Raw genomic sequence first — 13,496 nt, forward strand, 5'->3', positions numbered from 1 at the left:
CAGTCTGGTTTGAACCAGTGAAACCACTAAATGGATCTGTGGTATCAAAGTATGCATGTCTGAGTGGTAGGTGTTGCTGCTTTAAATGTAGATTTATTCCTGAGTGAAATAAGCAGGTGTTATATGCGGAGAGAGGTAATTAAGAAAAGCACATCTAACAAGGGACATGTTTTAGTTGCATACCCAAGAACAAATGTATGTATGCATGTTTATTTATATATTTTTAAAGTTTTTGTTTATTGTGTGTGTGAGAGAGAAAGAATGTGAGCAGGGGAAGGGCAGAGAAAGAGAGAGAATCTGGCAGTGCAGAGCCTGACACAGGGCTTGATCTCACCAACTGGAAGATCATGAACTGAGCTGAAATCAAGAGTCAAATGCCTAACCCAGGTGCCCTGTCTTTATTTTTAAAGATATGAACTCTTGACTCATAGTTCTCCCTGGGTTTTAGCCATTTTCTTGCAGCAAACTTGTGAAATACAGAGAGGTTTATGTCCTTCACACTGGAACAGTGGAATGATTTATTTTAAAATATAAGGTAGTATATCACCTCACAAGGGGCACACCGCAGAATGGCTGAGTATGAGCCTGGAGCCAGATGACCCGGGCTTGAACCCTGGCTTAGTAGATATGCGACCTTGGACAGGTTATTTAACCTTTCTGTTCTTTAAGTCTCCGTTTGTAAAATGAGGCTAATGATTATGTGTCCAAATGTTTCTGGATTGTGGCTGTGCCCGGCACAATTGTTAATGGCTTACCCCTTTGATTCTCCAATGTATTTTTGTTTGGACAACAAATTATATGGTTGCCCTACCAGTAATGGAATCTATCTCAGAAGATCATTTTGAAGATTAAAAGCATTAAAAACAATACCTGCTTGCAATATGTGCTTAGTAAGTACTAGTTGCTATTATTAGCTGCAGCAACTAGAATCAGTGTTTTAAATATCCAGTTTCATGCATTACCCCGGAAGCAAGAATTGTTACTGTAGATCTTGAGCTATGAAAGTGACATTTTTTTGTTGGAAAATGGAGAATCACCACAGTGTGAGCAAATTTAATACAGTTTAGAAAATTCTCTTCCATTTTACTGGGTGAAACAAGAAGCTTAGAAGAAATAGCTGTTTTCTTTCGTTTCACTAACAGGGTAATCACCACCCAGGGCTTGCTGGTTTTATGGAGAAAATACCATGGGGGTTGTTAATTTGGGTTTTGTGTTTATTGTGTTGTTCTTTCCACTCAGATCCCTAGTTTTCTTTCTTTGATCTTTCTCTGGGTATCACCTTCCTTTTCCTCTCCTCATGGCATGTCTAAAGTTAATTGCTTTCCCTTCGTCATACATCCTTGTGCTAGGGGGTAAGGAAATTATACCCAACTGAAAAAGCTTCATTTGAAATAATGGTTTTATGTGTCTATTCTTAAAAACCCTTAGACATGTTTGATTTTGGATTAAAAAAAAGTGGGTTAATTGGGATATGACTTTTCATATATGCATCTTGATCAGAGTTGCTGCTAAACTTGCAAGATAGTCACGCTGGACAGGCACAGAGGAGGTATAGACCTTGACTCCTGGCCCTACCACGTGATAGCTGTGTGACCATCGGCACTCCATTTATTTCATCTGTCTGAGTTTCAGCATTTCTTATGCTTAAAATGAGGATGAAGATACGGGCTGCTTCCCAAGGTTAAAGTGAGGCTCAAATGAGATGGTAAGTTCGCGCGCTCTGAGCAAATGTTGGCCAAGAGTCCCTTTCTTTAAAAATTGGTTGATGTGATTGAGACTTCTCTTGAAAGATCCATGAGCAGAGGCTTGAAGGAAAAGAAGGTAAAAATGCTGGTTCTGTTTCTGTGTTTCTGGGTTGCCTGTTGCTGTAGCATGTGGCTATCCAACCGGGTGCTGCTTCAGCATGCATGAAGTACTTCAAATGGACAGCAAGATAGTTTTTCTTTTATCCTAAACTTCAGGCTGTTGGAAGCATGTCTGTGGGAGCCTGTGTGATCTAACAGCTTGAAGGCTTGACTAGAAGTCAAGTGTGCAAGAGAGCCCAGCTTTTAGCCAAGAAGGGAAAGGATGACTTAGTTCTCAAAGGAACATGCACGTTTCTCGGATGATAGTAGAGAATAAAGTCTGTTCTTTTCAACTCCACATTCCTCCGCACTTCAACTTCTAAGTAAGTCTTTGGCACCTAGCAGTCTGGGGCTCTGGAGCCAGCATAGTATTTTTCTTCTTTTAGTTTATCCTGGTTTATGATTTAACTTAAAAATTGTTTTTATTATAGGAGATTTCAAATATGCAAAAGTCAAGAAAATAGCATATTATACCCCAATGTCCTTATACCTAGTTTTAAAAATTATCAACTCATGTCTATTTTGTTCCCTTTGTATTTCCACCCAATTGTCCTTGCTCCCCCTTTTCCCTGGCTTATTTGAAGCAAATCCCACACTTTATGTTTTATTAAAAATATCATCCTGTTTGTTTTTATTTTTAAGGAACATTTTTTGTTGTAGTATAATTGGCATAAGTTGCAGGAAACTATAGTCTGCTATTTGATAAGTTTATATGTCGGTGTGTGTCTATACACAAAGCATATCAAAAAGCATATACACACACATATCCATGAAACCACCACAGTCTAGATAGTGAACATATCTATCACTGAAAAGTTTCCTCGTGTCCCTTGGTAATCCTTTCTTCTTGCCCCTCTGCCATCCATACCCAAGCGATTACTGATCTGCTTTCTGTCACAATATATTAGTTTCTATTTTTTAGAGTTTTAGATGAATGGGATCATACAGTACATACTTCTTCTTTTTGGCCCAGTTTTTCTTTTTTACCATGGCATAGCCTTTTGTCTATTCTACCAATATTATTGTGCTCTGACTAGGTACCATTTAGGAAGCTGCAAGATCCATTAGCAGGCTATTGTAGTAGTCCGGGTGAGAAATGGTGGTTTGGATTGAGGGTGGTTACCATGGAGATGATAGCTGCCACAATTAGAGATCTGCTTTGGAGGTAGAGCTAATCAGGCCGGTTGGAATTGGCGATTAGGGAAGGGGAGGGATCCAGAATTACTCCTGAGGATTCTAGTGTGAACATATGAGGAGAGTGTGATGAAACAGAGGAGACTCAGCAAGGACCAGCTATGTATGACCTTTCCTGATTCAGTCCTTCCCTGAATGTCCATCGCTTCTTCCAATTATTATTCCATCGCTTCTGTCATTATTATCATTGGTTGATTTGAAGCAGTACTTGATCTGCAGATGAAAACTGCAGATGAAAACTGTATTGAAGCACTTTAAGATACTTACAGGATTACTGGGTCTTCTCGAGAATGATATTAAGTAAAGCCTAGCTGCCATTGTCATATTGAAAATAATAAATTCAGCATTCTCCTCAGGTGTTTGTAGTATCATCTGGACCATGCAAGGGGAGACTAAGAAGCGCAGAGGCAAATCACATTAAGAGCTTTTAAAAACTGCTTGAGGTGAAATTCACTCCACTTTTTCTGTGGCTCCCAGAAAGTTTTTGTGCTAGTTTTATCATTTAAAATGTTCTGGTAAGTCTAATGCTGTGGTGATAACATCTGCATGCAGTGACTAGCTATGTGAATTTCATCATAAAGTAGGATAGCCTGTCTTCCTTCTACAGGATTATTAACATGCCAACACTTTTATTAGAACGTGGACCCCCTTTGGGGGTTTGGACTTAGAAAAACTGAGTCAAGTGGTTTCTTTGGTTTTGGAATTTTAGACAGTACATACCACTTGGAGTATTAAGTTTATGGGCACCTTTGGGAAACCTGATTAGCCATGAACTACTACTAGTAGTAACAACAACTGCACGTTTACTGTTTATTACTTGCTGAGTGCTTTATAGGCATTATCTTTTTTAATCCCACATCAGTCCAATGAAGTAGGGGCTATTATCTTCTCCATTTTGCTGGGAAGAAACGGGTGCAGATGGTTGGTTACCTGATGAGACCTAGACTAGTCTCATAGTCAGTATTAGAGCGTGACTTGGATTCAGGCAGGTAGTCTGGCTGCAGAGCTCATGCTTTTCGTTAAGAGATAATATTTTCATTAAGAGATAGTATGCCCGGGTGGCCCAGTTGGTTAAGACTGCTTGGGATTGGGGTGCCTGGGTGGCTTAGTCGGTTAAGCGTCCAACTTTCGCTTAGGTCATGATCTCGCGGTTCGTGGGTTCCAGCCCCGCGTCGGGCTCTGTGCTGACTGCCAGCTCAGAGCCTGGAGCCAGTTTCAGAGTCTGTGACTCCCTCTCTCTCTGACCCTCCCCTGCTCATGCTGTCTCTTGCTCTCACTTTCAAAACTAAATAAACATTAAAAACATTTTTTAAAGTATTCTTTAAGAAAAAAAGATGGTACTTGAAATGGATCTTGCAAGATAAATAGAAGTTTAATGGACACTGGGGACTGGCTTATAAGGTAGAAAGAATCTAGTATCATTGCTGGGGATGTGAGAAACTTATTGTCCTAGGAGGTGATGATGAAAAATAATATTGGTCATGCTGGTATGACCAGAAAGACATAGGGCCTAAAAAAATACCTATTTTGGTTATCCAGAGAAGCTTTTTCATTGATAATTTTATGAGATCTTTAAAAAGTCTCCTTGAAATATCGAATAAGTGCAAGAGATCCCATTTCTGTTTTCTCAGTTCCAAAGAGCTCAGATGGGGAGCTTCTGAACTAGCTGATCTCAAAAGCATTTTCTGATTTCAAACAACCTAGATTTTGCCATTCAGGAGTAAACCTACTGCTCCCACCTGTTCTGCTCAGCTCTGATTCCCTTTAGTGTTACAAGAAATTGGCTTGTTAGTTTTAAACTGAATAGTATTTCCAAACTTGCTCATACTCTGACAGTAGTTGAAAGGCTAACAGTCAGCTAACATCTGGATACCAGTGGAATGGTACCTCACTTATTTGGTTCATAAAAGGATGATGGTTGTAAAAAGGAAAGTGTATGATGTGATGTGTTAACTATTTTTCAGAGGCTAAGTCTTATTTCCTCCTTTAAAAATGTATTGTGCTGAGGATGGATGTAGGGGGGAGGGGGGAGATGGGCATGGAGGAGGGCACTTGTGGGGATGAGCACTGGGTGTTATATGGAAACCAATTTGAAAATAAACTATTTGTAAAATTTAAAAAAATGTATTGTGCTATTTAGTAGTAAGAATTGATTATAATAAGGAGATAGTAAATGCAAAATAAAAGGTACTTTTAGGTTTTAATAAACAGTGCTGTCGCTGTCAGTGAAACAGAACCAATACATGCTAGAGCATTTTAGTTTTTATTGCGCTAAATGTGGGTTTTTTTAATTAAAAAATGAATAGGTAGGGGCGCCTGGGTGGCTTAGTCGGTTAAGCGTCCGACTTTCGCTTAGGTCATGATCTCGCGGTTCGTGGGTTCGAGCCCTGCGTCGGGCTCTGTGCTGACTGCCAGCTCAGAGCCTGGAGCCTGTTTCAGTCTGTGACTCCCTNAAAAAAATGAATAGGTAGTTTGCGAATGTGAATTTCAAAAGGTACACACATTCATCCTGTGTCTCAAATCCCTTCTTTCCTCCTCAAGCAACTTTAATAGTTCTTTAATGACCCCTTTTATAAAAGGAATCTATGCTTGTATTAGCATATATGAGTTTGTTAATTTTTTAAGGATTTTGTTATGGAAATACTAATTATTAAGAGTAGAGAGAATGTTAACTCTTGCCAGTCATGGTTCAATCAGATATAGAGCGAATGTTAACTCTTGCCAGTCATGGTTCAATCAGATATAGAGCAACCAGTGTGTGTGTGTGTGTGTGTGTGTGTGTGTGTGTGTGTGTGTATGCATGCACACACATGTGCACATGATCAGATAATCTAAATAAATGTTTACTTTTTGCCTAAAAAGTAATAAATGTACAAGTTAAGAAAATTTGACCATACTAAGGAAAAAGATTAGTTAAACAGAAACTGACTCTCAGTAGGCCCACATTTTGGATTTAACAAAGACTTCAAAGCAGCTACTGTATTTAAAGAACTAAAGGAAAATATATTCAAAGATATAGTAGGAAATATGATGTGACTCAACAGAGACAAATGGAAATGATTTTAAAAAGGGCCAAATAAAATGTATGAAATTGAAAAATACAATAACTGAAATAGATTAACTCAGATTAGAAATAAAAGAAGGAATCATTGAACTTGAAGGTAAATCAAAAGAAAATTTCTAAGCCGAAGAATAGAGAGGGGAGAAAAATTGGAGACAAATCAGCAGAGCACTGTATGACAATATCAAGCACTCCAACACAATATGTAACACATATATAATAGGTATCCCAGATGGAGATGAGGGAAAAAAAGGGACAAAATATTTCAAAAGAAATTGTTCAAATACCAAATTTGATGAAAATTATCTAAAGATCCAAAAAGTTGAAGTAACTTCAATTCGGATGAACACAAAGAAGAATACACCTAGACAAATCATAGTTACACTGTTGAAAAACAAAGAGAATATCTTGAAAGTAGCAAGAGGAAAACACCTTATATAGGGCAACATAATGTGACTAATGGCTGATTTCTCATCAGAAACAATGGAAGCCTTGTAGATGATATAGTGATTTATCCCAAGAGCTGAAAAAAACACCAACTAAGAATTCTGTGCCCAACAAAACTATCCTTTAAAAACAAAGATGAAGAAGATTTTTCTTCTGGCTTGGAGAAAGTGGAGTAGACATACATTTCCTTGTTACTACCACTAAATATAATTAAAACGGTGGTTTCTACACATAAAAGAAATGTAAGAAAGGTGAAAAGAAGGGTGACTTAGTGGCTCAGTTGCACATCCAACTCTTGATCTCCCATTGGGTCATGATCTTGTGGTTTGTGAGTTTGAGTTCCGCATTGGGCTCTGCACTGACAATGTGGAGCCTGCTTGGAATTCTCTCTCCCTCCCTCTCTACACCTACCCCAGTCATGCTCTCTCTTTATGTCTCTCTCTCTTTGAATGAATGAATGAATAAGTGAATGAATGAATGAATGAATAAGAAAGGTGAAAAAAAGGAAGGGTAACTGTTGACCTTAGAAACGAAATGGTGGTGAGTTACATGCATTTTCTTTTTGACCCATATATCCCAGACTTGGACATGAGGAAGCCACCAAACCAAAAATGCCAACAAATATAGATAAACAAAGTCTCAAGGAAAGCCTGCTCTATCTAGTTAAAGGAGCAAACAGGAAAGAGATAGTCTAGCCATACAGAAAACCTATAGGCAGTAACAACCACTCTACTTCATCCAAACACCACAGAAAAAATTGTCTTCTCGTCCAAGCCTGCAAAGTCCAGGTGGGGAGCCTAGACTTGCACCCTCATAAGTCTTTGTTGAAGTGCTGTAAGACCCCTGCCAGGGTAGCATCAGAGAAGGTAAAGTAAGGACGAGGCCTTTTATCACTGCCGAGGAGTAATGACACCACCCTCACTGTGGTATGAGTGGAGTGTGTGGGGAGCCCGAGCTCTCCCCTCCATGTAGCAGTAAATAACGAGAGTTTCTCCTGAGGTGTCAGTGGAAGCCACACGGGGAACCTGGATTTCTGCATCTGCCTGACAATAATGAGATGGTTGGCTCCCTCTCTCACTTCCCCCACCAGTGTGGGTGATAGAAAGCCAGGTAAAACAGGATGGTTAATAAGATTCAGAGGCTTGTAACATAATACAAAGGTATTCAGGTTTCAATTGAATAATCATTTAATCATATCCAGAACCAAATGAAATGAAAGAAACAATAGATATTAACACTGAGATGACAAGAGGGCTTAGAATTATCCACCAAAGATTTTAAAGCAGTCATGATAAAGACTCTTCAGTGAGCAATTAACAACATGCTTGAAACAAATGAAAGAAAAGTGGAAAGCTTCAGAATAGAAGTAGAAGATATGAGAACCAAATGAAAACTTTAGGACTGAAAAATAGAATTAGCAAAATAAGAGCTTTGTGAATGGGCTCAAAAATAGAATGGGAGTGACAGAACAACACCACCGAAAATCAGTGAACTGGGGACTAGAATAAAAGAAATTATCCATTGTGAACAACAGAGGAAAAAATAGAAAATAAGTGAACGAATGGATAGAGCCTCAGGGACCTATGTGAATATAACAAAAGATCTAACATTTGTGTCATGGGAGTCCTGGAGGAGAGGAGGAAGACGGTGGATCTGAGGGAGTACTCAAAGGAGTAATGGCTGCACACCTCCCAGATTTGAGGAAAGACAAAACTATGGGTTCAAGAAGTTAAATGAACCCTAAACAGCACTGTCCCAAAGCAATCCATACCAAGACATCATAATTAAACTAATGAAAATAAAAGACAAAAATCTTGAAAGAAGGCAGAGAAAATAATACCTTACCTATAGAGAAAACAAAAACAAATCAAATGACAGTGGATTTCTCATCAGAGATCCTAATAAAGGCTAGAGGAAATGGCATGATATATTTAAAGCATTTTCTCTCAAGTTTTTAAAAAATTTTGCTTGATGGTTAAGCAGAAATTATAACATATAGTCTGATGTGTTTCTAAATGTATTTAGAGGAAGTATTTCATACAATTACATTATAGTTTTTTAATGTTTATTTGAGAGAGAGGAGGAGGGGCAGAGAGAGAGGGAGACACAGATTCTGAAGCAGGCTCTAGGCTCCGAGATGTCCACACAGAGCCCAACTGGGGCTCAGAATCACTAACCTTGAGATCATGACTTGAGCCAATTGGATGCTTAACCAACTGAGCCACCCAGGTGCTCCCATACAATTACATTATAAACAGGGGAGGTGACAGGGATATAAAAGGAGATATGTTTTTCTCTATTTCACTGGAACTGGTAAAATAACACCAGTGGATTCTAAATCATGACAGTTTTATATGTATGTTTATATATCACATATCTATCTGTAATGTAGATATAAATGATAAGATATAAACTGTGATCATATGCATGTATATGTATACACATACATATATATATGTATATATTAAATGTCCACTCAGAATTCTATAGGTAAATAAAAATGGATTTCTTAACAAAAATATTCAGGTACTCTGTAGGAAGGCAGGAGAAAGCAAACAGAAACAAAATCATAGAGAACTGACAGAAAACAACAAAATGGTAGATCTAAGTCCATCATATCAATAATTTCATAAAAGTACATGCTCTAAATATATCAATTAAGAGATTGCAGATTGGCAGTGGGGTCTATAAGATGTAACCTAATTATATACTGATTACAAGAAACTCATTTAAAATGTAATGATATAAGTGGATTGAAAACAAAATGTTGGGGGCACCTGGTTGGCTCAGTCAGTTAAGTGTCCAGCTTTGGCTCAGGTCATGATCTCATGGTTCGTGAGTTTGAGCCCTGCATCAGGCTCTGTGCTGACAGCTCAGAGACTGGAGCCTGCTTTGGATTCTGTGTTTCGCCCTCTCTCTGCCCCTCTACCACTAGCACTCGGTCTCTGTCTTTCAAAAATAAAGAAACCTTAAAAAGAAAAGAAAAGAAAATGTTGGGTCAAGGGATACAAACATTAATCAAAAGAAAGTAGGAATGGCTATTTTAATATCATATAAAGTAGACTTCAAAACTTTTTTTATGTTTATCTTTGAGAGAGACAGACATAGTGTGAGCAGGGGAGGGGCAGAGAGAGAGGAAGACAAAGAATTCCAAGCAGGCTCCAGGCTCTGACCTGTCAGCACAGAGCCTGATGCAGGGCTCAAATTCATGAACTGTGAAATCATAACCTGAGCCACCCAGGCACTCCTATAAAGTAAACTTCAAAGCAGAGCAAATTGCCAGAGTCAAAGAAGGACATTCTGTAATGATAAAATGGTTAATGCAACAAAAGGAAATAGTAATACTAAAGAATTTTTTTAATGTTTATTTTTGAGAGAGAGAGAGAGCATGCAGAGGAGGGGCAGAGAGAGAGACACACACAGAATCTGAAGCAGGCTCCAGGCTCTGAGGTGTCAGCACAGAGCCCAACACAGGGCTCACATTTATGGACCATGAGATCATGACCTAAGCCAAAGTCAGACACTTAACTGAGACACCCAGGCACCTCAGGAAATAGTAATACTAAATGTGTATGCACCAATGAATACAGCTGAGACATATGAAGCAAAAACTAATTTAACAAAACATTCAAAGGAGAAATTGACCAATCCACAATTGTAGTTGGAAACTTTCACCCCCCTTTCTCAACAACTGATAGTATAATTACATGGGAAATCAGCAAGGATATAAAATAACTCTGTGATGCAATCAGTGGATAGGCTCTAACCAAGATTTCTAGAACAATTACCCTACAACAGCAGAATATCTGTTCAAGTAGTCATGGAACATATCAATGGAGACCATATCCCACACCATCAAATAAACATCAGTACATTTTTAAAAGTTGTAATTGTATCAAGTATGCTCTCCAGCAACAGTGGAGTCATACTAGAAATCAATAACAGAAATAAAGTAGGAAAATCTCCAAACACTTAGAAGCTAAATAATCCATGGGTCATAGGGCAAGCCTCAAGGTAAATCAAACAGTGCATTGAACTGAATGAGAATGAAAATGTGGATGAATCCAGTGCCAGTGAGGAGTGGCCCATGTGGCATTCTCCTGTGCCCCAGGGCCAGACGCTCGCTCCAGGTAAGCAACTCCCCACTGAGACACAGTGTAGAAGAAAATCAGAATAAATGCTTCATTCCATATTAACTTCTAAGCAAAACTGATAGTGCAATATACTCCTACACAAATGCCTCCTACCTCATTCTTTTTAATAGCTGCTTAGTAGTCTGCACTGTGGACTTTATCAGACATATTTCATAGTAGTGCTTTTTGACTTTTTGATGACTGATGAAAATTTGTCAAACTCTGTCCCTTCTGTTGCTTTCCTTGTCATCATGTTGAGTATGAAAAGAGTGGAAGGGAAGTACCTCTCCTGACTACACAAGCTGCCATTGTTCATGGTCTTACGAAACACATCTTGGCAGGTCTTGAACAGGCTGGCCCCCTTTTTTCCTACAGGCTTGTTTCTCTTTCAACAAGCCAGTCGTACTGATGAGGGTCCTGTGGTATCTTGTGTGGATTTTTCATTGTTGAGGGCTTTTATGCTTTCCTAGGTGTTTTGAATGAAGGTATATTTCCCTGCACTAACACTCAGACCTTTGCTTCTTTATCTCTTTTACTGAGGACTTTAGCTGCACCTTGGCCTTATGGGATTATTGGGGCAGACATTTAGAAACTTGCAATTTTGGGGGCACCTGGGTGGTTCAGTGGGTTAAGCAACTGACTCTGAATTTTGGCTTAGGTCATGATCTGACAGTTGCTGAGATCATGCCCTATAAGTTTATTAGTATAACATTCAGCATTTAAGGCCATGGAAATACTGTGGCCCTGCAGCAAAATGGAGAATAGACAGTGGCTTAGTCTGTGACTGTTTCTAAGTGCCTAGAAATGCTTAGAAAACATGGGTGTCTGACCACATAGCTCAAATTTGCAAGTCAATATGTTAACTGTGCTTGGACAAAACATGATTCTTTTAACTTCTGCCACTTATATCTGAGCCCTTGACACTAGACAAGTAGTTGTCAAGAAGAAGGAAAACTAAGACAGGCAGCATTGTTTAACCTTCTCTGTGTTCAGTAGACAAAAAGTAGGCAGCTGTATGATTAGGGTTTTTGTTTGTTTTTTTGTTTTGCATAATAAGGGAAAAACAACAACAAAATCCTTGTGGTCCCCAAACTTCCCATATGTGGTTCTGGTTTATAGGAGGCCATTGGTACTTCTCAGATGTTGTTTGCATGGCTAATCTGATACTGAGGCCCTTATCCTGGCAACCAAACTTTTAGGATATTCATTTCCAGTGCACTTTTATCCAAAGCCCTTCCTAGAAAAAATAGTCTTACCTCTTGGCTGGCTGTTTCTGGCTTTGATTTTCATTACAGTGGTAGTCACTATGTGTTATCTTAGGCATTGCCCAATTTCCTCTGTTCCTGATCTGTAAACAGGGAGTGTATGGACTCAAGCCAGCTGCCTGGACGCGAATCCTTGTTCTTCCACTTGCTTAACTTATATCAGAAGTTGTTGTGGAGGAGCGCCTGGGTGGCTCAGTTGGTTAAGCATCCAACTTCGGCTCAGGTCGTAATCTCATGGTTCATGAGTTCAAGCCCCGTGTCAGGCCTTGTGCTGACACCTCAGAGCCTGAAGCCTGCTTTCGATTCTGTGTCTCCCTCTCTCTTTGCCCCTCTCTTGCTCACATTCTGTCTCTCTCAAAAATAAATAAACATTAAAAAAAAAATTTTGTTATGGAGAGGGGTACCTGGCTGGCTCACTTGGTAGCTCTTGATCTCGAGGTTGTGAATTTGAGCCCCATGTTGAGTATAGAGATTACCTAAAAATAAAATCTTTAAAAAAAATTGTTATGGGGGCATCTGGATGGCTCAGTTGGTTAAGCATCCACTTCAGCTCAGGTCATGATCTCACCATTCATGGGTTTGAGTCCCATATCAAGCTCAGAGCCTGGAGCCTGCTTCAGATTCTATGTCTCTCTCTCTCTCTCTCTGCCTCTCTCTCTCTCCCAAAAATAAATATACATTTAAAAACCTTTTTAAAAAGTTGTTATGGAGATTACATGGGTTAATATTTGCATCCGTGTATGGTTCATAGTAAGCACTATATAAATCTTTTTGGAAAAGATAAACTGTGTTCTCTGTCTTGATTGTGGTAGTGGTTACATGTCTATACATTTGTCAAAACTCCTCAGATGTGTGCATTTAAAAGAATTAACAAGGTTAAGGTTTACTGTATGTAAATTATACCTCAATAAATCTGCCCTAAATTAAAAAAAAATAAATAAAAGCAAATTCCTTCAGCCAGCAAAGGGTTTATTAGGTGTTGCACAGTAGGATTATAAAAACATAATTCAAAGAGGCTAGCCAGTCTAGTTGAATAAGCCAGTTGTTTTGCAGGATAAATTTGCGTATCAGCATGAGAAGGTGATATAAGAGATACTGCCAAGCAGCTTGTTAGTCATCTAGGTGAGAAATACTATTACAGGGGTTTAGAGGTGAGATTGCTTACTGTAGTCATAAAGATTTTATCAAAGTGGGAACCTGAGCTGGACCTTGGAGGCTGGGTAAGATTTGGAGATGTGGGCAATTGGGGAGGTGCATGGGTTCAGGGTGCATGGGTTCATGGGTTTTCTGCCCAGGGGTGGAAAAGCATGTCTAAAGTTAAGACAGCCAATGAAGAGCTGGTTGGACTAAAATGAACTCTCTGCCAGTCTCTGAGGAGCATCTGTGTTCTCTAGGCTAACAAGTTCGCTTCATCCACAGAAAGGCCCCCCTTCTGGGAAAGATCGGGTGAAGAAAGGTGGATCCTACATGTGCCATAAGGTAAGTCAAGTCATTAAACTCTGTTTTGGTGTACTAACAGCCCATTAATAGAATCACTGTCTTTAGCCCTAAA

At 39.1% G+C, this 13,496-nt stretch overlaps 1 protein-coding gene across 1 annotated transcript in view; it reads left to right on the forward strand.

Moving 5' to 3' along the window:
• The window catches only part of SUMF1 (sulfatase modifying factor 1), a 97,076-nt gene that overhangs the window by 71,990 nt on the left and 11,590 nt on the right, over positions 1 to 13,496 (forward strand). Inside the window, exon 8 of the mRNA XM_077763747.1 lies at positions 13,364 to 13,423. Within this exon, the coding sequence (XP_077619873.1) occupies positions 13,364 to 13,423 (60 nt within the window). The remainder of the gene's footprint in view (positions 1 to 13,363; positions 13,424 to 13,496) is intronic.

The sequence above is a fragment of the Crocuta crocuta genome, unplaced genomic scaffold (genome assembly GCF_008692635.1).
Source record: "Crocuta crocuta isolate KB4526 unplaced genomic scaffold, BGI_CrCroc_1.0 scaffold184, whole genome shotgun sequence".
Lineage (NCBI taxonomy): Eukaryota > Metazoa > Chordata > Mammalia > Carnivora > Hyaenidae > Crocuta > Crocuta crocuta.